Source organism: Barbus barbus (assembly GCF_936440315.1).
Source record: "Barbus barbus genome assembly, chromosome: 39".
Lineage (NCBI taxonomy): Eukaryota > Metazoa > Chordata > Actinopteri > Cypriniformes > Cyprinidae > Barbus > Barbus barbus.
The window spans coordinates 7,524,514-7,551,429 of record NC_136717.1 but is presented as its reverse complement, the minus strand read 5'-3'; the positions used below and the strand labels follow the sequence as shown (position 1 = coordinate 7,551,429).

The window sequence follows — 26,916 nt, the reverse complement described above, 5'->3', positions numbered from 1 at the left end:
ATATCGCAGTGTCCGTGTCCGCTTGAGGTGGAATATAAACGGCACTGACGATGACCGAGCTAAATTCCCGAGGGAGATAAAAAGGGCGACATTTGATGGTCAGAAGTTCAAGATTCGGTGTGCAGGAGCGTGAGAGGGCTACAATGCTCGCGCTGTCGCACCAGTGTTTGTTCACCATCAGACATACTCCACCTCCCCTAGTCTTCCCCGAGTCCAGCGTTCTGTCCATGCGGTAAACCGAGAAGAACTCGGCCTGCTGGATGGCGTGGTCTGGTACCGCTGGGTTCAGCCATGTCTCGGTGAAGCAGAGAAGGTTGCAGTCCCGAATGTCCCTCTGGAACCTGACTCTTGCCCTGAGGTCATCGAGTTTGTTATCCAGCGACTGGACATTGGCGAGCAGGACACTTGGTAAGGGAGCGCGGTGTGCGCGTGCCCTCAGCCTGGTCCTGACGCCGGCTCGTTTCCCTCGAGGACGCCGGTACGGGTCGCGTCCTTTGTTCCTCCTCAGGATCTCGCTTGGCCAGGATGGGTCCGGGTTCAAAATCGGCGAAAGGTTAGTGCATTGTGCACCAATAGAAATAAGAGTGGCCCTGTCGTATGTAAGAATGGCCATCTTACAAAAAGAAACCGGTGTTTATAGTTAACAATACGAAAAAATAACAAAAGAAGACAAAGTTTGGTCGGAGCAGTCGTGACGGCAGCCGATCTCACCGGCGCCATCTTAGGTTTGACCTAGGTTGTGACCTAAGTTGTGCAGCATGCTATGTTTGGAAGGGCCTGATCCTCCTGATGTAGTGCAATACAAACTTGCATGATTGAGCTGTCTTCACAGTGTGGTCCTTGAAGGTCAGCTGGTCACCAAATAATAATTTTTGATGAACCTAGCAGGATGATCAAATCATGCTGTAGGGTTGGAGTGGCAGGGAAAACAAGAAGCTCAGTCTTTGACAGGTTAAGCTGCAGGTGATGTTCCTTCATCCATGCCGAGATGTTTGCCAGACAGCCTGAGATCCATGCAGCTACTATTGGATTGTCTGGTTGAAAGGAATTATAGAGCTGTGTGTCAGCAGCATAGCAATGGTAGAAGAAACCATGCACTTGTATAATGGGTCCCACACTCTTAACCCGAATTAGTTGACTTTACTAGAAAATTGCGTGGAAACCCGTTGCACGAAACAATTTTAGTTTTTACACAGGGTGAAACTAAACAGGTTAAGTTGTATTAACATAGAACCTTTAGTGGGTGTGGCAGATAAATCAAGTTTGCATTAGTAATCTTTACTAAAAATCATTAGTTCACATTATTGATTTTTTTGGAGGATATGTCTTATAAAATAACTATTAAGTTGAACAAAACATATTAATATTAACAAATGGTTTTAAGTAGTGATAATTGTTATATTTAAGTAATGTCTTATAATTTAAAAATGATACTTATTGTAATATTAATTAACCACCTCTCTCTGTCTGTGGTTCCCGCATGCTTCAAAAAATCCACCATTGTGCCCATACCAAAGAAAAATAAAATCACATGCTTGAATGACTGGAGGCCCATTGCTCTGACACCCATCTTCAGCAAGTGCTTTGAGAAACTCATCAGAGACTACATCTGCTCTGTGCTGCCTGACTCACTGGATCCCCTACAATTTGCATATCGCAGAAACCGTTCCACAGACGATGCTATTGCCTTCACCCTGCACACTGCTCTCTCCCACCTGGAAAATAAGAACACCTATGTGAGAATGCTGTTTGTGGATTACAGCTCAGCATTCAATACCATAGTGCCTGCCACACTGGTTGAGAAGCTCCAGACTCTGGGACTAAACGGATCTCTGTGCAGCTGGATCCTGGACTTCCTGACAGGCAGATGTCAGGTGGTCAGAATGGGCAACAACACTTCATCCCCGCTGACCCTCAACACTGGTGCTCCTCAGGGCTGCGTCCTCAGCCCACTCCTGTACTCCCTGTACACACACGACTGTACAGCAACACACAGCTCCAACGTCATCGTCAAATTTGCTGACGACACAACGGTGATAGGCCTGATCACTGACAACGATGAGACGGCCTACAGAGAGGAGGTGAGAACCCTGACTAAATGGTGTCAAGAGAACCACCTCTCACTCAACATCGACAAGACCAAGGAGCTGGTGGTGGACTTCAGGAGACAGAGCAGAGAACACACACCCATCACCATCGACATGACACCTGTGGAGCGAGTAAACAGCTTCAAATTTCTCGGTGTTCACATCACTGAGGATCTCACATGGTCCGCTCACACAGATGCAGTGCTGAAGAAGACACACCAACGCCTCTTCTTCCTGAGACGGCTGAGGAAGTTTGGAATGAACCCCAGCATCCTCAGATCATTCTACACCTGCACTGTGGAGAGCATCCTGACAGGCTGCATCACCGCCTGGTTTGGAAACAGCACTGCTGGCAACCGCAAAGCTCTGCAAAGGGTCGTGTGAACTGCCCGTCACATTGTTGGAGGTGAGCTTCCCTCCCTCCAGGACATCTACACCAGGCGGTGTATAAAGAAAGCCCGGAGGATCATCAGTGACTCCAGCCACCCGTCCCACAGACTGCTCTCTCTGCTGCCCTCAGGAAGACGTCTCCGCAGCATCCGATCCCGCACTAGCCGACTGAGGGATAGCTTTTTTCCTCAGGCTATCAGGCTAATGAACAGTCAAAACTAATATACCTACAGCATAATCCCACTTTACAGTATACGCACTGCACTTTAATCCCATACAGTTCAAACTGGACTACCAGTACACTACTGCACAAATACAACAATCTTTTTGCCAGCACCGGATACCATCCAATGCACATCCATGACATTTGCACATCCGGTTTATATATAATCTGCTGCATCTTCGCATATTACTGTGTGTATATAACGTAGAATCTGTACTACATACTGTGTATAATGTGTATCGGTAACTGTATGTCTGTCTAATAGTACACTGTGTGTACTGAGTATATGTATGTGTATATTACACATTGTCATCTGTATAAGTCTGTACGTATGTATGGTGATGTCTATATGTAAATTGTTTTTGCAGTGTCTGGAGCACGCTCTCAAGAATTTCACTCACGAAGGCACACGTGCTGTGGTGATGTGACAATAAAAGTGATTTGATTTGATTTGATTTGAATTACTTTAGAGGAAGTAAACAATAACATTTCAAAATTTTTTTTATTTAATTGTTGACAAAAAGTTGTACTCAACTTTTCAACCAAAAGACAAGTAACATTTTTTTGCATAAGCAAACATTTTTGCTTGTTAACAATTATATTTTTTTAGAGGAACATGAACACACAGTATTCAACAATATGCTATAATCCATGTGAATGACTTGAAATGCATTAAAACTGGATAAGCATTAAAACCTGAGGCAACTTAAGTTGACCACGTTAACTCATATTAATAGAGCAACAATTTGCAGATTTAAACACACTTTTAACATAGAACACAGCTAAACTTTGGATCACTTACTGCAGTGACAGGACATTCTGAAAAAGATAAATCTCTTCAAAGATTCATTGTGCATCTTGAGAACAATAAACTGCCATGGCTTCTGATGGTAGTTTCCTGCAACTCCTTTATCATAATCAAATTGTAAGTTGATTTTTTAATGATTGTAACTTGGGTTTTAAGTCATTGTGGCCCAACATGAGGAGAACTTGTTGGATGAATTGGAATGTGTTCTTCATCGACTTGGGGTAGTTGAGATGCAGTGCATATGCCAGCCCAAAGAGAATGCACACAGCTTTTGGTAAGTCTTTAAAGCCTTCCATCACGACTTCTCCTTCAATGATGATCTTAACTGAGGCTGGATTGAGGTGAAGAGAAGATGGGCACACAACACCTTCTTGCTCAACAAGGAGGATTCCAAGGTCAAGGTGGTGGAATGACTGATCATCAGAGTCCTACCAACAGAGGGGATCAACAACATAATGTTAAACAAATAGCCTTGTAATGACAGACACATGAAAGAATGTGTGAATTGGTTATGACTGCTTTAGTAACACTTCGTCAAAAGGGTTAGTCCATCCAAAAATTAACATTTTGTAATTTTCCCTCACATCATTCAAAAATCATAAGACTTGTGTATCTTCAACAAAGAAATTAAGATATAAAAAAAATTAAAAAAAAACCTAAAAAGGTATCTTTCCCTCTATTCAAAGTCACATAAAGCCAATTTAATGAACCTTTAAATTTAGGTTATCTGGACTTTTAAAATAGGGACAGAAAGTCGCAGGGTTAATTACAAATACCTTAAATTGTGTTCTGAAGATAAACAAAAGTCTTATGGGTTTTGACTGACATGAGGGTGAGTATATGATGATAATGTTAGAGAGAGGTTGGAAAGAGCTTTTGCTACTCTACTCTACTCTATTTTAAATGGTTTAAGCTATGTGTAAACGTTTTATCAAATAAAAGGACTATTAATAAAATAATTATGTTTACATGGTCCTTTAACATAACCTTTGAGAAAGTTACTTACAAAGCATGTTTTGAAGAAGTCTGTGGGGTTGTCACCAAGGAGAATCGGAAGCCCTCTGAGCACCAGTGACCTAATGTCAGTTGGCTCTTGAGTCTGTTGGGGAGTTAAAAAAAAAAAAGGTAAATCGCTAGAACAACAGGAAATGATCTAGAAGAGAGCAGAACCAACAATGCATTTTGTTGGACAATTGTATTAGACAACCAATATAGTATCACTTGTTGTGATATTTTCAATAATTGAACTGTAAACAAACAAAAAAAATGTGTTTAATGGATATGGACCAACCTTGGTTTGTTGTAAAAGCTGCGTCAAAAGCTGTCCGACATTCCCTCTCTTAGATCGAAAGATCTCAATTAGATGAAGACTGTGTCGATCAATGCTTTCATAGAATTCCTGCTTGAGGTTCTTTCCCACAATCCTGCTGAACTCCATGAACACCTGCAAAATAAGAGAAAATACAGAACATTATTATTTCAAAACTAAACTACACTGTGGTTAGATGCACCTGCATTGGGTGTGAAAAAAGATCTTATGACGACATTGCTGTCTGAGGCAGCCTTGACTAACTGTCTCACAGTTGAATTGTCTATATCAGTGTATTGTTTTAGAATTTCCTTGACTGAATTATGGAGCAGTGGCTGGGACAGTTCACATATCTGTACAAGCTGTTGTATGAACTCTTGTATGGAACTCTCCGGAATGTGAAGAACAGTTTGCATCTTTAAAAAAAGAGCTGCAAGGTTGTGCTCCAACTGTATCTCTAAATCATACACCTCTTCACAGGTGGAATCCTCACTGTCCTCTGAATCAGGGGGGTCATTTTGAGGCATATGTTCTACTTGAGCCATTTCATTACCAGAATTAATTACACCACCACAGACTAATTCTGGCCTGAACATCCTCCAATTGTCTGTTCTGTGCTTTCTGCTTCTATGTGCATTAAATGTGGTGTACACATTAGTACTAAAGTCACATTCTTTATATGGACATTGGACTCTGTGATTAACTTTTAAATGTGTATTTCGCAGGTGAGTGAACAAATACCCTTCTGTACAAGGTACAGAAAAATCACATAACTCACAGTGAATAGTTACTTGGCCAGTTTCACACAGTTGAGTATCGTGGGCTTTCGAGTGAATCTTAGACAGGTGCACTTTAAGTGCATTAATAGAGTTAAATGTGCACAAGCAATCTTGATGTAGGCAAGGAAATGGAACAGTTCTACTGTAACTTCCATGTTTTAACCTATAATGTTTTAATAGGTAACCCCGTTTGTCACATGTAAATTCACAAAACTTACATTTCCACTGCATCTTCACAAGAACCTGTAAAACAGAGCATAAGAAAACGTTTAGGAAAAAGCTGCAGATATAATTCTACTAATTAATTATATATTATTTATTTTCTACTAATTAAATAATTACTAATTTATATATTTAAAAAAACTATCACTCATGTGAAACTTTAAGTAGGATTTTTTTAACTATTACCAAAGAGATATAAATATAAGAGAGCGTTAGCCACAAGCACGTGCACGGACTCGTGCTGATATGAAGCGACAGAAATAAAACTTAACGTTATGCCAATAGTTTAGCTACAACACACGTTGTAGTTAAACTGTGAATACACAGAGAAACATTAGATAACGTTATAAGCGGTGACTCGACAGAAATAGCTAATTTATATGATTGTGAACCGACAGGGAAAAAATAGCGTTGACCGACACATTAACACTACATGAACATTTTAGAGTTCAACATCGGTCCGGATTTTTGGGTACAGTTCACAAATCACTTTTGTCAGAAATGTATCAACAGATAAAAACTTCTTTAAACACTCACCGTTTCACGTTGCTTTCAAAAATCCGCGGTAAACGTGCACCAGCAGAAGACACTCGTCAAGCAGCGCTCTGCTCACGTCAAGACTTGACGCAATTAAGGCCCCTCCCCTCCCTTACAAAAACGTAAATTACTGAGTTGTTTCTTCTTAACATGATCATTACACTCAATTTTTTCTTCTGAATAGTGCAAACAGCTAATTTGATTTAGTAATGACACCATTTTTTAAAGAACAATAAAGCACAAGTAATGACCACTTAAAATGTTTTATTAACACAAAATCCGGATTTAGAGTGCAGTGATGAAGTGTACATAGTGAAGAGAATGGGTCCAAGAATTGATCCCTGAGGAAACCCTGTGACCGGTTGTTCTCTGGATACCTCTCCTCCCCAGGAAACCCTGAAAGAACTACCTGTGAGATGAGATTCAAACCAGTGGAGTGCAGATCCTGTGATGATAGACAGGAGAATCTGATGATTCACAGTATCAAAAATGGCAGACAGATCCAGCAGAATAAGAACTGATGATTTGGAATCAGCTTTCACTAACTGCAGGGCTACAGTGACCGACAGCAAAGTAGTCTCAGTTGAATGGCTGCTGCTGAAACCTGATTGGTTAACATTCAGTTGGTCATTCTGTGAAAGAAATAATGTAGCTGTGTCTATAAAGGTGTGAACCAAATGGTCCATCCCATTAGAATAACAAAGGAACAGCATTCCTCAGGAACGTCTTGTAGATTGCAGGATCTCCATTGGGAAGGTCCAAACAGTATCTGTTGTTTCTAGCCCTTATTATCTTCAGGTATAAAATTCTATACCACAGACAGAACTTTGGGAGAAGCTAGGATTCATACAAGGGTTAAGATTGTTTGAAGGAATACATGCTAACATCGCTATTGAAGAACTGCTACACTACCATCTTCAGTAAATTCTTCTCCCCATAAATATTTTGGTCAAGCCTACTTAATTTTTTTGTATTAGAGACATCTGTGTGTCCATAGCTGATGTGAGGAGGACCCTTAAAGGAATCAACCCCCGCAAAGCTGCAGGCCCCGATAACATCCCGGGGCGGGTATTGAAGGACTGTGCATACCAGCTGTCTGAGGTGTTTACAGACATCTTTAACACTTCACTGTCACTGGCATCTGTCCCCACCTGCTTAAAAACTGCCACTATTGTCCCTGTCCCAAAGTGTTCCACAGTGACAGGCCTGAATGACAATCGACCTATAGCCTTAACCCCGGTAGTCATGAAGTGCTTTGAGAGGTTGGTTATGGCCCACATTAAAGATTCCATCGACGTCACTGTGGACTCCCACCAGTATGCCTATAAGAAAAACCGCTCCACAGATGACGCCATTTCATCAGTGGTTCATACAGCCCTCACCCACCTGGAGAGTAGAAACTCCTATGTTCGTCTGCTCTTCCTGGACTTCTCGGCTTTTAATACCATCATCCCACAGACCCTGGTACAGAAGCTCTCCTCCCTTGGTCTGAGTCCTACACTGGGGAACTGGGTTCTGGACTTCCTGACCAATAGACCTCAGACTGTCAGGATCCACAACACCATCTCCTCCTCCATCACTCTCAGCACTGGCTCGCCACAGGGCTGTGTGCTGAGCCCCCTCCTGTTCACTCTGCTGACGTATGACTGCTCGGCAAGACATCCTAGCTGCCATATAGTGAAGTTTGCGGACGACACAGCAGTAGTGGGACGCATCATTGACAATGATGAGTCGGAATACAGAGAGGAGGTGGAACACCTGATGCAGTGGTGCAGAGGAAACAACCTCTGCATCAACGTGAAGAAGACCAAGGAGATGGTGGTGGATTTTAGAAGAGACAGGCGCCCTCCTCCTCCTTTGTACATTGGAGGAGTAGCTGTGGAAGTGGTCTCTAGCTTCAGGTACCTGGGTGTGTGTATAACCGAGGACCTTACCTGGAGCACCAATACCATCCGGCTGGTCAGGAAGGCCCACCAGCGTCTCTATTTCCTCAGGAAGTTGCGGCGAGCTGGACTTGGGAGCTCAGTCCTGAGGAGTTTCTATCACTGTGCGGTGGAGAGTGTCCTCTGCACCTGTATTACGGTGTGGCATGGCAGCTGTACTGCTGCTGAGAGGAGGGCTCTGCAGAGGGTTGTAAGGGCTGCACAGAGGACTATGGGGAGCAGGCTTCCCACCATCACAGACCTCTACACAGCACGATGTAGGGGGAGGGCCCTCCGCATCATGAAGGACTCTACTCACCCTGCACATGGACTCTTCGAACCCCTCCCCTCAGGCAGACGGCTGAGGAGCATCCGGAGTAGGACCACCAGGCTCAGAAATAGCTTCTTTCCTGAAGCTGTTAGACTGTTGAACTCTAGCCATGCTCTGTAGGCATTCCATCTCTCCTTTTGAACATGCGTATGCATGCATGCGCACATACACATACACACATACATACATACACACACTGATCTGCATTACAAACACTTTATCCACCTTAAATGCAATATTTATTATAGGCGAAATACTATGGATTATCTCCTTTGGACAATTTCTTCTTGCTTTTAAACCGGGATCTGAGTTCTAATTTCGTACCATAACATGGAAATGTGAGTTGGTATGACAATAAAAGTTCCTTGAATCCTTGAATCCTTGAATCTAGTATGTTGGTGAGCCATCCAAAAGACTGCTCAGCAAAAATACAGTAAAGATGATGATACATGGGCAACTTTTTAGGTTAGAAGGAGTAGTATGCACTGGCCTGTCTAGACAGATATTGTCTTGACAAGAAGTTAAAGTGGATCATAAAGTGTCAGTTGTTGTATTTACATCCAAAGATGAGAAATGGGTGGGTGAGGGAAGAGAGGATGACATTACAGAGGAAAGATGGAAGGGTGAACGGGAGAGTAGGTTTTGCCTAAAAGTAACTGGTAGAGGAATCGATGGCACACAGGCAGTAATATGTAGGTTAAATGTAATAAAGAAATGATCAGAGATGTCTAGAGATTTTACCAAATGTTGTCCGAGATAAAATTGCATGTGTAAATTACATCAAGCTAGTTCCTTGATTTGTTAGTGGTTGTTGTGGTAAGCCATTTGAGATCGAATGAAGCTTGGAGTGGAAGTGGAAGTCTGCAGTGTAAGGCTTCTCCGGATGGATTTCTCAGTCAATAAAATTAATATAATATAAATTCAACTATTTGTTATATTTAACAAATAATCTCTTATGCCCCTCACCTAACCAAAAGGCCAACTATGAGGGTCTGTGGACCCTTCCCCCCGAAATGCATCTAACACCTAAGAAGGCAGAACAGGTCTCTGGTTCCATGGCAACCCGTTTGATAACACTTGTTTTATTGCTCAAAGGAATGCAGCAACTTCTTTTCCCCTTAGGAAAGAGACATGGACTCTTCTCTAATTAATTCATAGAAAAACCTTTCTTTGAATGAACACACATATCTTCAGGTCATTGTGTATATTATTACTGTTCTTGTATATGTTTTTGCGTATTCTGTCCTGTTTTATGCATGATTATGATAGAACACTAGTTAATATTACCTCATGTATATCATGTTTGGTCTCTATCAATTCATCTTCAGATGATCTAATTGAGAGTGTATATTATATGTCGATACATATGCAACATATAAGTGTTTTAAGAATCTTTAATAGTTTGTATATCAACGTCCAATCCGGTTCATATGCAAATTACCATGCATGGAGACAAAGAGTTGTAAACTTTCCCTCCAAAAGTTTAAGTCACAATAGGCCCTTTGACTCCCAGAGGTGTGACCTCTGTAGCAGATAAAGCTCTCACGTAAGTGACGCCCCTGCAGTCTGGCGGTTTTGTTAGATCCTAAGGAAGATGTGAGCTAAAACTCTTCCGAACACTTTAAGTTTTGTGCCAGGCCTTGCGGCCTTGACTTTCCATTCAAAGGATCAAAGGATCCTCGGACCTCAGCAGATCTCTTTCTTAGCTCTTTTCCACTTTCTACCTGGAAAGAACATTTCTACCTCAGAACATCTTTGGAATTCATCACTCTTCAATCACTGATTCATTCATCACTCCCGGAAGAACGTGATTGGGAATCCAAAACCTTGAAACCATTAAGACTTTCATCTGAGACTGCATTCCGGACACTCATCACGACCAAATGCATTGCAAGTATTGTACATTTAACTAAACAAAACAGAGGTTATTAGTACAAGTTATAGACCCCGTTATAAACGGCTCTGAGGTTTTACTCAGGTGGTTAAATTACTTTTTCCATAACTGAATTCTCTGGTTTTCCTGATGGTCTCATCCATCAACTCTCATTTGCCCTTTCCCCATGAGTGATTGTACATATATATGTTTGTTTGTTAGACTAGTTTGCGTTAGTGTTTAGTTAATAAAAGTTGTGTGCACAAATTACATGAGTTTCTGGTTCTGCCTTGCAAATTAATGTCCCTTTATGATTTTGACCCTTACTACATGCTCTAATGTATTAATACTTAAGAAAGTGTTTTCTATGGCCAAGAAAATATCCTTTCTTGGTTGATATGAATTTGCACTGAATGTTCGCTGGACGGACAGATCAGTTGATGGCAATTTAATTCTGCTACTATTATTTCTGTCAGCCGATATAAATACAGGTCCTTTTCAAAACATTTGCATATTGTGATAAAGTTCATTATTTTCTGTAATGTACTGATAAACATTAGACTTTCATATATTTTAGATTCATTACAACACAACTGAAGTAGTTCAAGCCTTTTATTGTTTTAATATTGATGATTTTGGCATACAGCTCATGAAAATCTCAAAAAATTAGCATATTTCATCCGACCAATAAAAGAAAAGTGTTTTTAATACAAAAAAAGTCAACCTTCAAATAATTATGTTCAGTTATGCACTCAATACTTGGTCGGGAATCCTTTTGCAGAAATGACTGCTTCAATGCGGCGTGACATGGAGGCAATCAGCCTGTGGCACTGCTGAGGTGTTATGGAGGCCCAGGATGCTTCGATAGCGGCCTTAAGCTCATCCAGAGTGTTGGGTCTTGCGTCTCTCAACTTTCTCTTCACAATATCCCACAGATTCTCTATGGGGTTCAGGTCAGGAGAGTTGGCAGGCCAATTGAGCACAGTAATACCATGGTCAGTAAACCATTTACCAGTGGTTTTGGCACTGTGAGCAGGTGCCAGGTCGTGCTGAAAAATGAAATCATCTCCATAAAGCTTTTCAGCAGATGGAATCATGAAGTGCTCCAAAATCTCCTGATAGCTAGCTGCATTGACCCTGCCCTTGATAAAACACAGTGGACCAACACCAGCAGCTGACATGGCACCCCAGAACATCACTGACTGTGGGTACTTGACACTGGACTTCAGGCATTTTGGCATTTCCCTCTCCCCAGTCTTCCTCCAGACTCTGGCACCTTGATTTCCGAATGACATGCAAAATTTGCTTTCATCCGAAAAAAGTACTTTGGACCACTGAGCAACAGTCCAGTGCTGCTTCTCTGTTCAAAAGTGGCTTGACCTGGGGAATGCGGCACCTGTAGCCCATTTCCTGCACACGCCTGTAAACGGTGGCTCTGGATGTTTCTACTCCAGACTCAGTCCACTGCTTCCGCAGGTCCCCCAAGGTCTGGAATCGGTCCTTCTCCACAATCTTCCTCAGGGTCCGGTCACCTCTTCTCGTTGTGCTGCATTTACTGCCACACTTTTTCCTTCCCACAGACTTCCCACTGAGGTGCCTTGATACAGCACTCTGGGAACAGCCTATTCGTTCAGAAATTTCTTTCTGTGTCTTACCCTCTTGCTTGAGGGTGTCAATGATGGCCTTCTGGACAGCAGTCAGGTCGGCAGTCTTACCCATGATTGCGGTTTTGAGTAATGAACCAGGCTGGGAGTTTTTAAAAGCCTCAGGAATCTTTTGCAGGTGTTTAGAGTTAATTAGTTGATTCAGATGATTAGGTTAATAGCTCGTTTAGAGAACCTTTTCATGATATGCTAATTTTTTGAGATAGGAATTTTGGGTTTTCATGAGCTGTATGCCAAAATCATCAATATTAAAACAATAAAAGGCTTGAACTACTTCAGTTGTGTTGTAATGAATCTAAAATATATGAAAGTCTAATGTTTATCAGTACATTACAGAAAATAATGTACTTTATCATAATATGCTAATTTTTTGAAAAGGACCTGTAGTTGTAATCAATCATAATTAATTGTAATTATTTATATACAATTCCCTTTTGAGCTATATAAATTGCTACAGCGGTCAGATAAGTATGATTTGTATCGAAGCAGAAGAATGCCAATAGTAGAAACATAAAGCATGCTGAATTCCACAAATCGAAAAAAAAGATGCATTGCAATTAACAGTGCTTGCATTTTAATGCCTTGTATTTCCAGGGCTTGAATTTTTAGGTCCTGATATTTAACATAGTTGTTTATTTAAACTGTGAATATTTAAATTCTAAATATTTCACAAACATTTTCATAATTAAAAATTAAATAATTCATATTCACCTTACAGAATTCACTTCCAAAATATTCAGTCTGTTTAAAAATGCGATGTATAATATTCGACAGGCAAATTTCGGTCATTTTATTTCACTTTCCGAATTCGCTGCCACAAATTCTGTGGTTAAAATTCGGCAGAAAATTCGGCATTGCACATCCGGGACCCGCAAGAATAGCAGTAGAGCACCGATGCATGATCTCCAGCTGGTGGCGCAATCGGCTGTTGATGAAGGCCATTCATTCACAAAAACTGATTTGCAGAAATGGAGCAAGCTCTAAGTAGAAGTTTTGATTATTTTTAATTCTTTATTTCGGTTGCTTAGTTTCTGTAACTTTGTATCATGGCTTGTGTGACTGTGCTGTAATACTGGGGTTCCCCGTCACACTCCAGCATTCCCCGATGACGCGTAACCGCCTCAGTGATATAACTAATACAGTGATACAAGACCTCAGATCTCAGAACACTTTACTGATGATTATGCCAACTATATACAGGCAAGCAGATGTGGAATATGAACTAACACGCAAGGTTTCACGCTGTTTCCCTCAGAAATCGGTTAAAGAATACGCGTAGCAATGACAGCTATTATTAGGCTTGTTTGAGATCAAAGGCGGATATTGCGTTATTCTCACTCATGTGCTGTGCTGCTGATAAACGTGATATAATTTCAGTTCTGTTGTTTTTATATGTATATAAATATGATGAACAAGACACTCAAAGTGCTTGCTATTTAATCCCATTCGAAACAAAGGCGTATTTATCATCCATTTCTACTTTAATACAATTTTTTATAGAAATATGACAACAATAACATCTCACACAGAGATCGCACTGTCATCGTGTTTGGGAATATTCAAGAATGATTTAAAATACACAATCACAAGAAATCAGATAAAAAAATAAGATAAATAAAACATTTTAGCAGGAACGCAGCATCACAGTTGTGTGAACAAATGAGCTGTGTTGTCAGTCAGTCGTTTCCCATCATGCTTTACAGCACAGTCGGTGGAGAGCAATCCGACAGCCGCATCGTCGTCCCGAGAGTTTTGAGGCACACTTCAGCATGACATCAGAACAAAGCGGAGTAACTCTGACACTTTTTATTTATTTATTTTAAAATGTGTTTATGGTAACTATTATTTATTTGTTTTTCTCTTTATATTTCTTTTTTGTTATTACTATTATTTAGGTATTTACTGTTTTGTATTCTGGCTGTGCATGTATTTTATTGCTTTGACTATTTCCCCTGTGAATGTTATATGTTTAATAATAAAAAAAAAATAAAAGTAAAAAAAACTCGGACACTTTTCTAACTGGCATGCATCTCGCGGTGATCAATGGTGATGCAGATTTTGCTCATCTCAAACAAGCCTATTAAAAGACCAAACTCAGATCTTACTGATCATGCAAACAGATGAGGATATGAACGCAAGCTACTGAACGCGCAAAACCGCGGGTTAATATCCCATAAAGAAAACACTTAATGTGGTTTGTTGCCTCAGTGATGATTAAATTCAGCATCTAATTAATCAAATTTGTTACTGTATATTATGTATATTTAAGCAGATGAGCCTAGAATATAAGCCCCACAACCAACAAGTTTCACCAAACTTTTTTTCTCCCACAGAAAACCAAGCGCGGTAGTTTTAGGTTTGATATTCGCCTAGGCTGCTTTAGGGACCGTCTGCACATTTATCTCACAGTACAAAACGAAGTAATAATTTATTTAATTTAAATGTAATTATTACATTTCAATAATTTATTCTAATTATTATTTATTCAAACATGTTTACAGTAAATTAATAATTTACTCAAACTGAGTAAATAAATATTGCAAGTATCTCAACTTAGACAATACGTTCCCTAAGTATGTACACTACACAAATATTTAAGAAAAAATTAGAGTAATTCACCAAAATGTAATTTTCCTGCTCCAAATGTTGTATGTTACTAGTAACCAGACTGACTTACTACAGTTGAAATTTTCCCAATATCTTCCTCACTGTACATGCAGTATATAATTATTCTTAACAAATTACTGTAATTCACAAAGCTTTTTTTTTTTTTTCTCCAAAGTTTGTAGTACATTCCTAGTGACTAGACTGACTTACTATAGGTGAAATTTTGCTAATACCTCACCTCGCTTAAAAGTATCGATATTTTATACTACAACCTTTGGAACATGAACAATTCCTTTTTTGGGTTCTTACTGATTTTGTTTTGTTTTTGTTTTAAATAATTGTAAATTGTACATACAGCAAAATGTCAACCCACTACAACCTGTGGAACATGAAAAACCCTTATGTAGTTTTTTCAAAAAATATATTTGTGTACTGTTCATACCATAAGGGAGATATTGGCAAAATCTAACCTGTAGTAAGTCAGTTTTGTACCTAGCAACGTACTACTGTTGGAACATGAGAAAAAAAAAAATCTTTCCAGGGATTTTTTTTATATGTAAATAATTGTGTACTGTACATATATAAAAAGGGCGGTATTGGCACAATCTCATCTGTAGTAAATCACTATGAGCAATACAAGCTTTACAGTTTGAAAACGTGTTATTTTAAATGTTAAGTCATTTTAATTTAAATACATTGGACGTTTTAGCCCAGTCAGTGGAATTGTCAGACGGCCCCTTACGTGCGAAAGCTCGTCAATGCTTTTTCCGGTTTACATTTGCAACAATACACCTATGGGTGGTTTTGAACTCCTTTTTTATGTCGATATAAAGTGGTTGCTTATTGTTAAAACTAATCGTGGTATTGATATATGTGTAGGACTGTCGACTCTATAGATCAGTGGTAAAGGAAAGCAACGAAAATGCAGCGCGTTGCGTTCTTCTGACCTCATTTGCTTGTCTGTATATAGTTGGCATAATCATCAGTAAAGTGTTCTGAGATCTGAGGTCTTGTATCACTGTATTAGTTATATCACTGAGGTGTTTACGCGTCATCGGGGAATGCTGGAGAGTGACGGGGAACCCCAGTATTACAGCACAGTCACACAAGCCATGATACAAAGTTACAGAAACTAAGCAACCGAAACAAAGAATTAAAAATAATCAAAACTTCTACTTAGAGCTTGCTCCATTTCTGCAAATCAGTTTTTGTGAATGAATGGCCTTCATCAACAGCCGATTGCGCCACCTGCTGGTGAGCGGCTGACATCAGCTGGAGATCATGCATCGGTTCTCTACTGCTATTCCTGCGGGTCCCGGATGTGCAACGCTGAATTTTCTGCCGAATTTTAACCACAGAATTTGTGGCAGCAAATTCGGAAAGTGAAATAAAATGACCGAAATTTGCCTGTCGAATATTATACATCGCATTTTTAAACAGACTGAATATTTTGGAAGTGAATTCTGTAAGGTGAATATGAATTATTTAATTTTTAATTATGAAAATGTGTGTGAAATATTTAGAATTGAAATATTCACAGTTTAAATAAACAACTATGTTCAATTTCAGGACCTAAAAATGCAAGCCCTGGAAATACAAGGCATTAAAATGCAAGCACTGTTAATTGCAATGCATCTTTTTTTTTCGATTTGTGGAATTCAGCATGCTTTGTGTTTCAAAAACTATTGGCATTCTTCTGCTTCCATAGATTTGAACCATGCTAAGGCACTTCCACTAATGCCAACAAAGTATTCTAGTCTATTTAAAAGAATGTTGTGTTCGATAGTGTCGAACGTAGCACTAAGATCCAGTAGAACTAATAAAGAGATACAACCACGATCAGATGATAAAAGCAGGTCAATTGTAACTCTAATGAGAGCAGTCTCATTACTATGGTACAGTCTAAATCCTGACTGGAATTCCTCACAGATACCATTTTTCTCCAAGAATGAATATAATTGTGAGGATATTGTACTATTGATTGATATTGTACTAGTTAGACTTTTCTAGTATCTTTGACAGAAAAGGGAGATTTTAGATCGGTCTGTAATTAACTAGATCTAATTAACTAACGTTAGATTTAGTTCATATTCACGGTGTCTCAAAATATCACAGTTTAGTACACTTATGGCGCTTTTCCACTGCATGGTACAGCACGGTACGGTTCAGTACAGCTTACTTTAGGGGGATTTCCCATTAGGAACAATACCTGCTACCTGGTACTTTTTGTAGTACCACTTCGGCCGAGGTTCGAATCTAATGGATTCACTAATGGATTCACAAGTTTCAAAATCAATGTTCTAAAGCAGTGGTTCTTAACCTCTGGCTGGCTGGTTTTTGATATTGTACTAGTGAGACTTTTCTAGTATCTTTGACAGAAAAGGGAGATTTTAGATCGGTCTGTAATTAACTAGATCTAATTAACTAATTAACTAATTAACTATGTGATGAAGTGAGGTATGTAACTTTCAATCCAAAGAACCAAACAATGGGTTTTGTGTTCAAGATAATTTTATTCACTGTTTTATCTCACATGTGTAGAATGGAAGGTGCACATTCCATTGCGACTCATGTTTGTCGGTCCTAGCCTTTTGTGCCTGTAAATAAGAAACAGGTGAATGTAAATTATGCCAATAATGATTTATTTGTTAATAGTGAATCTCTTCATCTTGTACTGTTAATAGTTAATACAATATCATCTTGTACTGTTAATAGTGAATCTATTAACAGTACAAGATGGCGCCGAGCATGGCAGCCGTGTTGCGAGCTCCAAGAAAACTCTGCAGTTTTTCTTATGTTTCTTATGTTTTATTTGTTATTTTGTTGTTTCACGTGTTAGATGTTGTCAGTATAACTGTCTACGATAGACACACGCTTTTAAACATTGGTTCCTTCGTCGCGCAACGCAAACCGGACTTTGAGTTCCTGAACGCCGGCGCCTTGTTTACAGACACCGCATCAGAGCCCTTTGTCTGGGCCGCACGATCGCGACCGAGGAAACGCCGCCGGAAAAGGGGGAAGAGAGCCGGCGTCCTTGTCAGACTCAGACGCCGTCCCCTCCGACCTCCTCTCCCAACTATTTTGCTGGCTAACGTTCAGTCACTGGACAACAAACTCTGTGAACTGCGGGCACGCATCTCATACCAACGGGAAACAAGGGACTGCTGCATTATTTGCCTCACATAAACCTGGATGTCTGCAGTGGTTCCAGACTCAGCCATCGAGCTTACGGGGTTCTCCGTGCACCGCTCGGACAGAACAAAAGAGCTCACAGGGAAAAGCAGAGGTGGGGGCGTCTGTTTATTTATCAACAACTCGTGGTGTGATGAACGGAACCTACACTCTATTAAATCCTCCTGCTCCCCTGATCTGGAATTTCATATGCTTCTGTGTCGACCATTCTGGCTACCGAGGGAATTTACAGCGATCATAATCACAGCTGTTTACATTCCCCCTCAAGCCAACACAGACCAGGCACTCAAGGAACTGTACGGGAATATAAGTGAGCAGGAAACCGCGTACCCAGACGCAGCGTTTATTGTTACGGGGGACTTCAACAAAGCCAACTTCAGAACAATAGCTCCAAAATACTTCCAACACATCACCATCAACACGCGTGGTGATCGTGTACTTGACCACTGCTACTCTCCATTCCGGGACGCCTACAAATCGCTCCCCCGCCCACCTTTCGGCAAATCGGATCACTCTTCCGTTCTGCTCCTGCCTGCTTATAGGCAGAAACTGAAACGAGAAGCACCCGCCCTCAGGACAATTCAATGCTGGTCGGACCAATCAGACGCTATACTACAGGACTGTTTTGATCACGTGGACTGGGACATGTTCCGGGCAGCGTCTGATGACGACATAGAGGCGTACTCAGATACTGTAACGTGTTTCATCAGGAAGTGTGTAGAGGATGTAGTACCGACAAAAACAATCCGCATCTACCCCAACCAAAAACCGTGGATTAACAGCGATGTTCGAGCAGCCTTGTCAGCGCAGACATCTGCCTTTAAATCCGGAAACTCTGACGATCACAAACAAGCCAGTTACGATCTCAGGAAATCAATCAAAGCTGCCAAACGACAATATAAAAACAAAGTTGAAGAACAATTCAAAACCAACAACGCAAGAAGCATGTGGCAGGGTATCAATAACATCACAGATTTCAGAGGGAATAAACCAGCTACTGTGAACATTGCCGCCTCTGTACCGGACGAACTTAATCACTTTTATGCTCGTTTCGAGGCTCACAACACCGCCCACACAGAGCGCGCTCCCGCGGCTGTAGCAGAAGAGGCGAGCGCACTTTCCTTTTCTGTCGCAGATGTAACCCGATCCTTCCGACGGGTGAACATCCGCAAGGCTGTGGGTCCCGATGGCATCCCAGGCCGTGTGCTCCGAGCATGCGCATTCCATCACAGACATTTTTAACCTTTCCCTCTCTCTGTCTGTGGTTCCCGCATGCTTCAAAAAATCCACCATTGTGCCCATACCAAAGAAAAATAAAATCACATGCTTGAATGACTGAAGGCCCATTGCTCTGACACCCATCTTCAGCAAGTGCTTTGAGAAACTCATCAGAGACTACATCTGCTCTGTGCTGCCTGACTCACTGGATCCCCTACAATTCGCATATCGCAGAAACCGTTCCACAGACGACGCTATTGCCTTCACCCTGCACACTGCTCTCTCCCACCTGGAAAATAAGAACACCTATGTGAGAATGCTGTTTGTGGACTACAGCTCAGCATTCAATACCATAGTGCCTGCCACACTGGTTGAGAAGCTCCAGACTCTGGGACTAAACGGATCTCTGTGCAGCTGGATCCTGGACTTCCTGACAGGCAGATGTCAGGTGGTCAGAATGGGCAACAACACTTCATCCCCGCTGACCCTCAACACTGGTGCTCCTCAGGGCTGCGTCCTCAGCCCACTCCTGTACTCCCTGTACACACACGACTGTACAGCAACACACAGCTCCAACGTCATCGTCAAATTTGCTGACGACACAACGGTGATAGGCCTGATCACTGACAACGATGAGACGGCCTACAGAGAGGAGGTGAGAACCCTGACTAAATGGTGTCAAGAGAACCACCTCTCACTCAACATCGACAAGACCAAGGAGCTGGTGGTGGATTTCAGGAGACAGAGCAGAGAACACACACCCATCACCATCGACATGACACCTGTGGAGCGAGTAAATAGCTTCAAATTCCTCGGTGTTCACATCACTGAGGATCTCACATGGTCCGCTCATACAGATGCAGTGCTGAAGAAGACACACCAACGCCTCTTCTTCCTGAGACGGCTGAGGAAGTTTGGAATGAGCCCCAGCATCCTCAGATCATTCTACACCTGCACTGTGGAGAGCATCCTGACAGGCTGCATCACCGCCTGGTTTGGAAACAGCACTGCTGGCAACCGCAAAGCTCTGCAAAGGGTCGTGCGAACTGCCCGTCACATTGTTGGAGGTGAGCTTCCCTCCCTCCAGAACATCTACACCAGGCGGTGTATAAAGAAAGCCCGGAGGATCATCAATGACTCCAGCCACCCGTCCCACAGACTGCTCTCTCTGCTGCCCTCAGGAAGACGTCTCCGCAGCATCCGATCCCGCACTAGCCGACTGAGGGATAGCTTTTTTCCTCAGGCTATCAGGCTAATGAACAGTAAAAACTAATACACCCTACAGCACACTCCCACTTTACAATATACCACGCACTGCACTTTAATTCCATACAGTTCAAACTGGACTACCACTACACTACTGCACAAATACAACAATCTTTTTGCCAGCACTGGATACCATCCAATGCACATCCATGACATTTGCACATCCGGTTTATATATAATCTGCTGCATCTCGCATATTACTGTGTGTATATAACGTAGAATGTGTACTGCATACTGTGTATAATGTGTATCGGTAACTGTATGTCTGTCTAATAGTACACTATGTGTACTGAGTGTATGTATGTGTATATTACACATTGTCATCTGTATAAGTCTGTACGTATGTATGGTAATGTCTATATGTAAATTGTTTATATGTAAATTGTCTATATGTAAATTGTTTCTGCAGTGTCTGGAGCACGCTCTCAAGAATTTCACTCACGAAGGCACACGTGCTGTGGTGATGTGACAATAAAAGTGATTTGATTTGATTTGATTTTTGATTCTTGTCTTACCTTCTTCCTGGAACTTCCTAATAGGAGGGGCTCGCGAACAGGAAGCCTGACTTATACCTTCCCAAAGGAGGAGGAGTTCAAGTATTGATAATGTTGAATATTATTACATTGATTGCATGTCTTTTAAGATTCTCGTTGATTTCCATGATGAAAATGGAGCTTGATAAAGAAGATGCTAAAATTCATGTTTGAATGTTGAGATGTGTCGATTGTATTGGAGATAGCCTTTCCATTGGTACGTTTGAATTTGAGGGGAGGAGCCTCAACTATAAAGAGTCTAATTGTTTGGACAAAAAGGAGGGAGGGAGAACAAAGGGTGACTGTTGGGCCAGTAGCCAACGTGGTTGATGTTCTCATGTAATTATTATTTTGTTATGTTTTTTTTCTCCTTTATTTTTGTTTGTACTTTGTTTTCCTGTATTGAATTTTGGTGATGATACACTGTTTGGAGCATGCCCTGACAAGAAAATTAAATCCCCTTTAAGAAACTGGAGAGTTTTATTTTTTTTGCTGCCTGTCTAGCCACAGCTAAGACCATCTTTACCACAAACTAGATTTAGTTCATATTCATGGTGTCTCAAAATATCACAGTTTAGTACAGTTATGGCGCTTTTCCACTGCATGGTACAGCACGGTACGGTTCAGTACAACTTACTTTAGGGGGATTTCCCACTAGGAACAGTACCTGCTACTTTTTGTAGTACCACTTCGGCCAAGGTTCCAAGCGAGCCGTACCATTACCAAAACATGACATGTAAACTCTGCTGATCACTGATTGGCCGGAGAAAATCGTCACTGCCTGCGTCAATGAAATTTCAGCACGAGACCCGCTAGATTTAAATCAGCACAGCCAGCGAAGGATCGAACGCAACTGTTTTGAATGAGCGCACCTTTTTTAAACAACCAAAAAATGGCTGTGTTGTTGTCTGTTGAAGAAGCGACGCAGAATTAAAATGTTTTTCAGGAGTCACGGCAGTAGAGGCGGCGCAACTATAATGACACATGAACTATCCCACCCACTCTAAAGCGGTACTAAACTGCAGTGGAAACGCAAACCGAACCGAACTGAAAAAGTGTGAAAGGGGCTTAAGAGCTGTTGCTATGCCATCAAAACTAGATACGAAAAAATCTATTCATATATGAATCACAATTCTGTTTTCTAACGAATCTAATGGATTCACAAGTTTCAAAATCAATGTTCTAAAGCAGTGGTTCTTAGCCTCTGGCTTGCTGGTTTTTGATATTGTACTAGTGAGACTTTTCTAGTATCTTTGACAGAAAAGGGAGATTTTAGATCGGTCTGTAATTAACTAGATCTAATTAACTAATTAACTAGATTTAGTTCATATTCATGGTGTCTCAAAATATCACAGTTTAGTACACTTATGGCGCTTTTCCACTGCATGGTACAGCACGGTACGGTTCAGTACAACTTACTTTAGGGGGATTTCCCACTAGGAACAGTACCTGCTACCTGGTACTTTTTGTAGTACCACTTCGGCCGAGGTTCCAAGCGAGCCGTACCATTACCAAAACATGACATGTAAACTCTGCTGATCACTGATTGGCCGGAGAAAATCGTCACTGCCTGCGTCATTGAACTTTCAGCACGAGACCCGCTAGATTTAAATCAATACAGCCAGAGAAGGATCGAACGCAACTGTTTTGAATGAGCGCACCTTTTTTAAACAACCAAAAAATGGCTGTGTTGTTGTCTGTTGAGGAAGCGACGTGGAATTAAAATGTTTTTCAGGAGTCACGGCGCAACTATAATGACACATGAATAATAGAGGCGGAATGCAAACCGAACCGAACTGAGCAGTGTCGTGCCATTCTGAACTGTGTCGAGCCGAGTCGTACCACGCAGTGGAAAAGAACCATTAGACGATCTTAAGTTTATACTAAAGGATAATTTTTTGTATATGAAGTACAAAATTAGTACGTGAAAATAGAGCACTTTAAGTACATTATGGTAGTGCACTTGTTTTTCACCTGGTACAGAGGACTTTGCTAGTAGCACATTTGGGGGGAATGTACTTACAATTATTACATTATTAATATGAACTAACATCTATTTAATTTAAACTTAGGATAACTTAGGCCTGCTTTATTTCAATGCACTAAAAATCTATTTAAATATCAATGGTATTTAGCATATTTTTGCAATTGCACTGAAGTACTGCTGAAGTAGAAATATACTTTTAATTAGTGTATTTATAATGCATTTTACAATTTTTTTTGCCACAAAAAACAGGAATGCACTACAAATGTACTTGTGTAACGAGTTATAGTGAATACAATTTGAATGTAACACATTGTTTTTCACTAAAATCCTTTTTATTGTCTTACAGGTTTATTTGTTATTGTATTATTGATTTATTTCTGTTTTCCTTTGAGCAATATTTGTCGATTGTGCTGTTCAATGTTTAGAGACTTTTATTTTGAAAAGTTCTGCTGGCGCCCTATTGACGCCATTTTTAAGTGAGTGCGCGCTTCTCGTCAGTTCGCATTGGACTGTATATGCTGGTGAGAGGTAAGCGGTTGTCAGAGCTCTTCATTTTATGAGTCAATTAGGGTTGCAAAGTGAATAAATCGACTAAATATTCTATTGTAAATACTACTGAGACTATATGCGGTGTTCTGTTATAAGTTTTATGCGCGATTGGATTAAGAATGTTAAATTATATCATGTGGGCCGGATGATATGATATTGGCATGGTTTTGAGTCATTAATTAGCTAATAAATATTATATCATACAGGATTGTCTTTATGGAATGCCCCTGAAGAGAGAGAGAGATATGAACTTTATTCATGTTAATCCACAGGTATTTCACTCTTGTTCATTTTCTTCTATATTCATGTTAATACTATAAGGGTTCAGTGTTAACGGTGTCTTCCTCAATTGTTACACTCAATTGTTAAAATGAGTTCGCATTGTATATGCTGGTGAGAGGATTGTCTTTATGGAATGCCCCTGAGAGAGAGAGATATGAACTTTATTCATGTTAATCCACAGACAGAGTGAAGTCAATGCTGGGAGTGGCTGTCAATAAATCCTCTTTTGGTGAACACAAGTGAAAGTGTCCTGAGCCTTTTCACACACAACGCAGATGATAGTAGCATCGGTCAGCAAAGGACCGGTTACACTTGCTTGTATTTTAGTATTTTTAGTGCATTCGAGTACATTTTATTTTTACCTGGGTCCAGTTTGGACAGAGTGTTTATGTTCCATTCAAAGGACATTAAAGTGTACAAGATATTAATTTAAATTGTATTTACAGAGGTATATTATATTACACTTTACAGAGTAAATTTCATCTGTGTGTGAAGATGCTGCAGGCCATAGCATAGTGCAAATCAGTGAATGAATGTTCCAAAGTGAAGTAAAATCCAACGGATTTCCCATGCTCAGGGGAGTAGGGAGCAATGAATCAGCAAATGTGCAGTTGCACACCTGCCCTCCTGCCTGTCTCATTGATGTTCCACAACACTACTTATCAATGCTCAGCACTCATTGACTCAGGAATGGAGAATTTAATGGAAGCTGAGTGGGCAATTAGGAAGATGTTCTCATCCAAGGCATCACTGATCTCCTGACTGTCCACACTCTGAGCACTAAGCATTGATAAGTAGTGAGGAGGGCAGGGGCGCAACTGCACAATTGCTGAGGGGTATTCTAGATTAGTGTTGCCACCCCATTTATTCCCTAACATATTTCTCACTTTTTAGTTAAGTAGTTTTGGAGTGATTGATTGATCAGAAATTTGTATATTTTTAGATGGGAACATTATATGTCAAATTCACTTTAGAGAATATCTGTATTTTAAAAAATTTTATTCATGTAGATGATACAAGAAAAGTGTGCCATGCTTAAGTGGTAGATTTATGCCACCTGGTCAAAAACAAACACTTATAAAATGAAAATGACATGATATTACTTACCACTATGACCATGCTTTCCGATTTATATTTAGACACCATTGGATGAACTAAACTTGACTAACTAGAGCTGTATGACGACAGTACTGCCTTCTGTAAAGCTGCTTTATAGGTGAATTGACTTTGTCTGATAATTGATGCATTTTTGCTACATCAGTTATCCTTTTGTACCCGTTTGATGTTTTTTCGAGTTTTGAATTTATTTTCTTTGTCTTTTGTTTTTAAATGATTTCTATAAATACATTTTCATTTGCTGACATTTTGGTCAGGTCCAGTATGGTTTTAATACCTTTACCTTAAGTCCTACTTTGTTTTCTCTTTTTTGTCTTAACAGGGCTTATAAAACCATTGAGGATGAGGACCTCAGATTTCCTTTGATATATGGAGAAGGAAAAAAGGTAACACTGGAGAAAGAATCAGAGGACAAATTGAAGCAAAAAGAGCAAATCAAAAGGCAACTCTGGTCAGGCACCGACACAAGGCATGGCACTGGAACAGAAATGTCGAGGCAAAGAGAAATTAACATTGGTATAGACAACATGAGGAAAGAAAAGTAAGATTTATTTCATAGATGAAAAAACAAGGAAAGAATTAGATAAGATGAAAAAGGATAATGAAAGGATAAGAGAGTCTCAGCTACATCACCTTCTTTTTGAAGAACTGCTACTATGCATAGAGCTGTACATACAGTACTATCATGAAATATCCCTTATCTCACACTCAAAATCGATATACCACTCCTGTTTACTGGATGGGTTCCCTCCAACTGCAAAGCATTATAAATTTCTTTAAAGGTGTGGTTTATTGTGATTTCACTTTTTTAATGTTAGTTAGTGTGTAATGTTGCTGTTTGAGCGTAAACAATATCTGCAAAGTTATGATGCTGAAAGTTCAATGCAAACGGAGTCTTTTAAAATTATGGCAGTTTAATGCTTACAAAAACGGCTGGTAGGTACTACAACGAGCTACTTCCCGGGTTTGTGACATCACAAACCCTGATAACCCCCACCCCCAGGAACATGCAATAAAGGCAGCGAGGCCATGCTGCGCTGCTTTAGAGAAGACTAAAGCCTCTTTCACAGAGAGATTCCAGAAAAAACATGGGTCATGTGCTCCGGGAATCATCCAGGGATCGTTTGATTTTGGTTCATTCACGCTGCCAGTGATTTTCCGGAATCAGTGCGTGCACTCACACACAACCCGTAAAGATCCCGTAAAGACACATCATCTGACGTGTATAATGCACCACGTACCATTTCACTAAACTGGCGAACGATTTCAGCTTCAGCGCGGATAGTGAGGAGCTCCCTGACTGCTGCTTCATTCCAGTTTACACATTTTTCTTTGTGTGAATGTTGATCAAAACACCCGGTAAAAGAGTCGCATGATAACGCGTGTCATCAGCCTTTACGGCTTTGGTTCTGGCTTTTGTTCACACAGAGCTTGTTCCGGGACTGAACCCGGCAATGTTACTAGGTCCCCAACCCGGGATCGATCCCGGATTTAATCCAGGGATGTGTTTGCATTCACACAGAAGGCACTCTGACAATTTGCCGGCAACCAACGTGTAGTGTGAAAGGGGCTTAAGAGCTGTTGCTATGCCATCAAAACTAGACACGAAATTCATATATGAATCACAATTCTGTCTTCTAACGAATCTAATGGATTCACAAGTTTCAAAATCAGTGTTCTAAAGCAGCGGTTCTTAATCTTGTTCCTCGTGTCCCTTGCTCTGCTCTGCATCTCCAGCCCTGCAGGACTACATCTGTCTTGGCCAACAGGGCTTATGCAGTGAGAAAATGGCCTTCCTCAACTCACCCGTCTCACTAAGAGATTATTTGGCCCCGCCATGGATGGATTCGCAGAGGGCTTCACTGAGGCACAGAAGACATCGCAAGTACTGTGTCATTTCCTGCCTAAGTGATCCAGCGCTTCAGCAGCACCCCCACAGGGCTAAACAGTATCTGTACCCAAAGCGCCAAAGTAGTGCTGGACCCTGAGCCTCAGAAGCCGTCCTAATCAGCACGCCCATG

The 26,916-nt window shown here is 40.7% G+C and overlaps 2 protein-coding genes across 2 annotated transcripts in view; one reads left to right on the top strand and one right to left on the bottom strand.

Annotated features, from left to right (window-relative positions):
• The window catches only part of LOC306858989 (protein phosphatase 1H-like), a gene marked incomplete at both ends in the record, with an annotated part of 160,843 nt that extends 135,403 nt beyond the window's left edge, over positions 1-25,440 (top strand). Inside the window, one exon of the mRNA XM_079399807.1 lies at positions 25,218-25,440. Coding sequence (XP_079255933.1) covers positions 25,218-25,440 — 223 coding nt within the window. The remainder of the gene's footprint in view (positions 1-25,217) is intronic.
• LOC306858950 (uncharacterized protein) lies at positions 1,117-6,425 on the bottom strand. Its single transcript, XM_079399764.1, has 6 exons — positions 6,356-6,425; positions 5,815-5,839; positions 4,800-4,952; positions 4,515-4,607; positions 3,166-3,936; positions 1,117-1,457 (listed from the first exon to the last, which is right to left on the bottom strand). Exons 3-5 carry the CDS (start codon positions 4,944-4,946, stop codon positions 3,619-3,621), a joined length of 558 nt encoding a protein of 185 aa, XP_079255890.1. The 5' UTR covers positions 4,947-4,952; positions 5,815-5,839; positions 6,356-6,425; the 3' UTR covers positions 1,117-1,457; positions 3,166-3,618.
• Positions 25,441-26,916: the final 1,476 nt, after the last annotated feature.

Excerpts from the sequence above, each read along its gene's own strand:
- LOC306858950 (XM_079399764.1), bottom strand. The coding sequence starts at position 4,946 with ATGGAGTTCAGCAGGATTGTGGGAAAGAACCTCAAGCAGGAATTCTAT. Across the intron at positions 4,608-4,799 it reads AGCTTTTACAACAAACCAAG|ACTCAAGAGCCAACTGACAT; the intron begins GTTGGTCCATAT and ends ACTCCCCAACAG. Across the intron at positions 3,937-4,514 it reads ACTTCTTCAAAACATGCTTT|GACTCTGATGATCAGTCATT; the intron begins GTAAGTAACTTT and ends CTCTGTTGGTAG.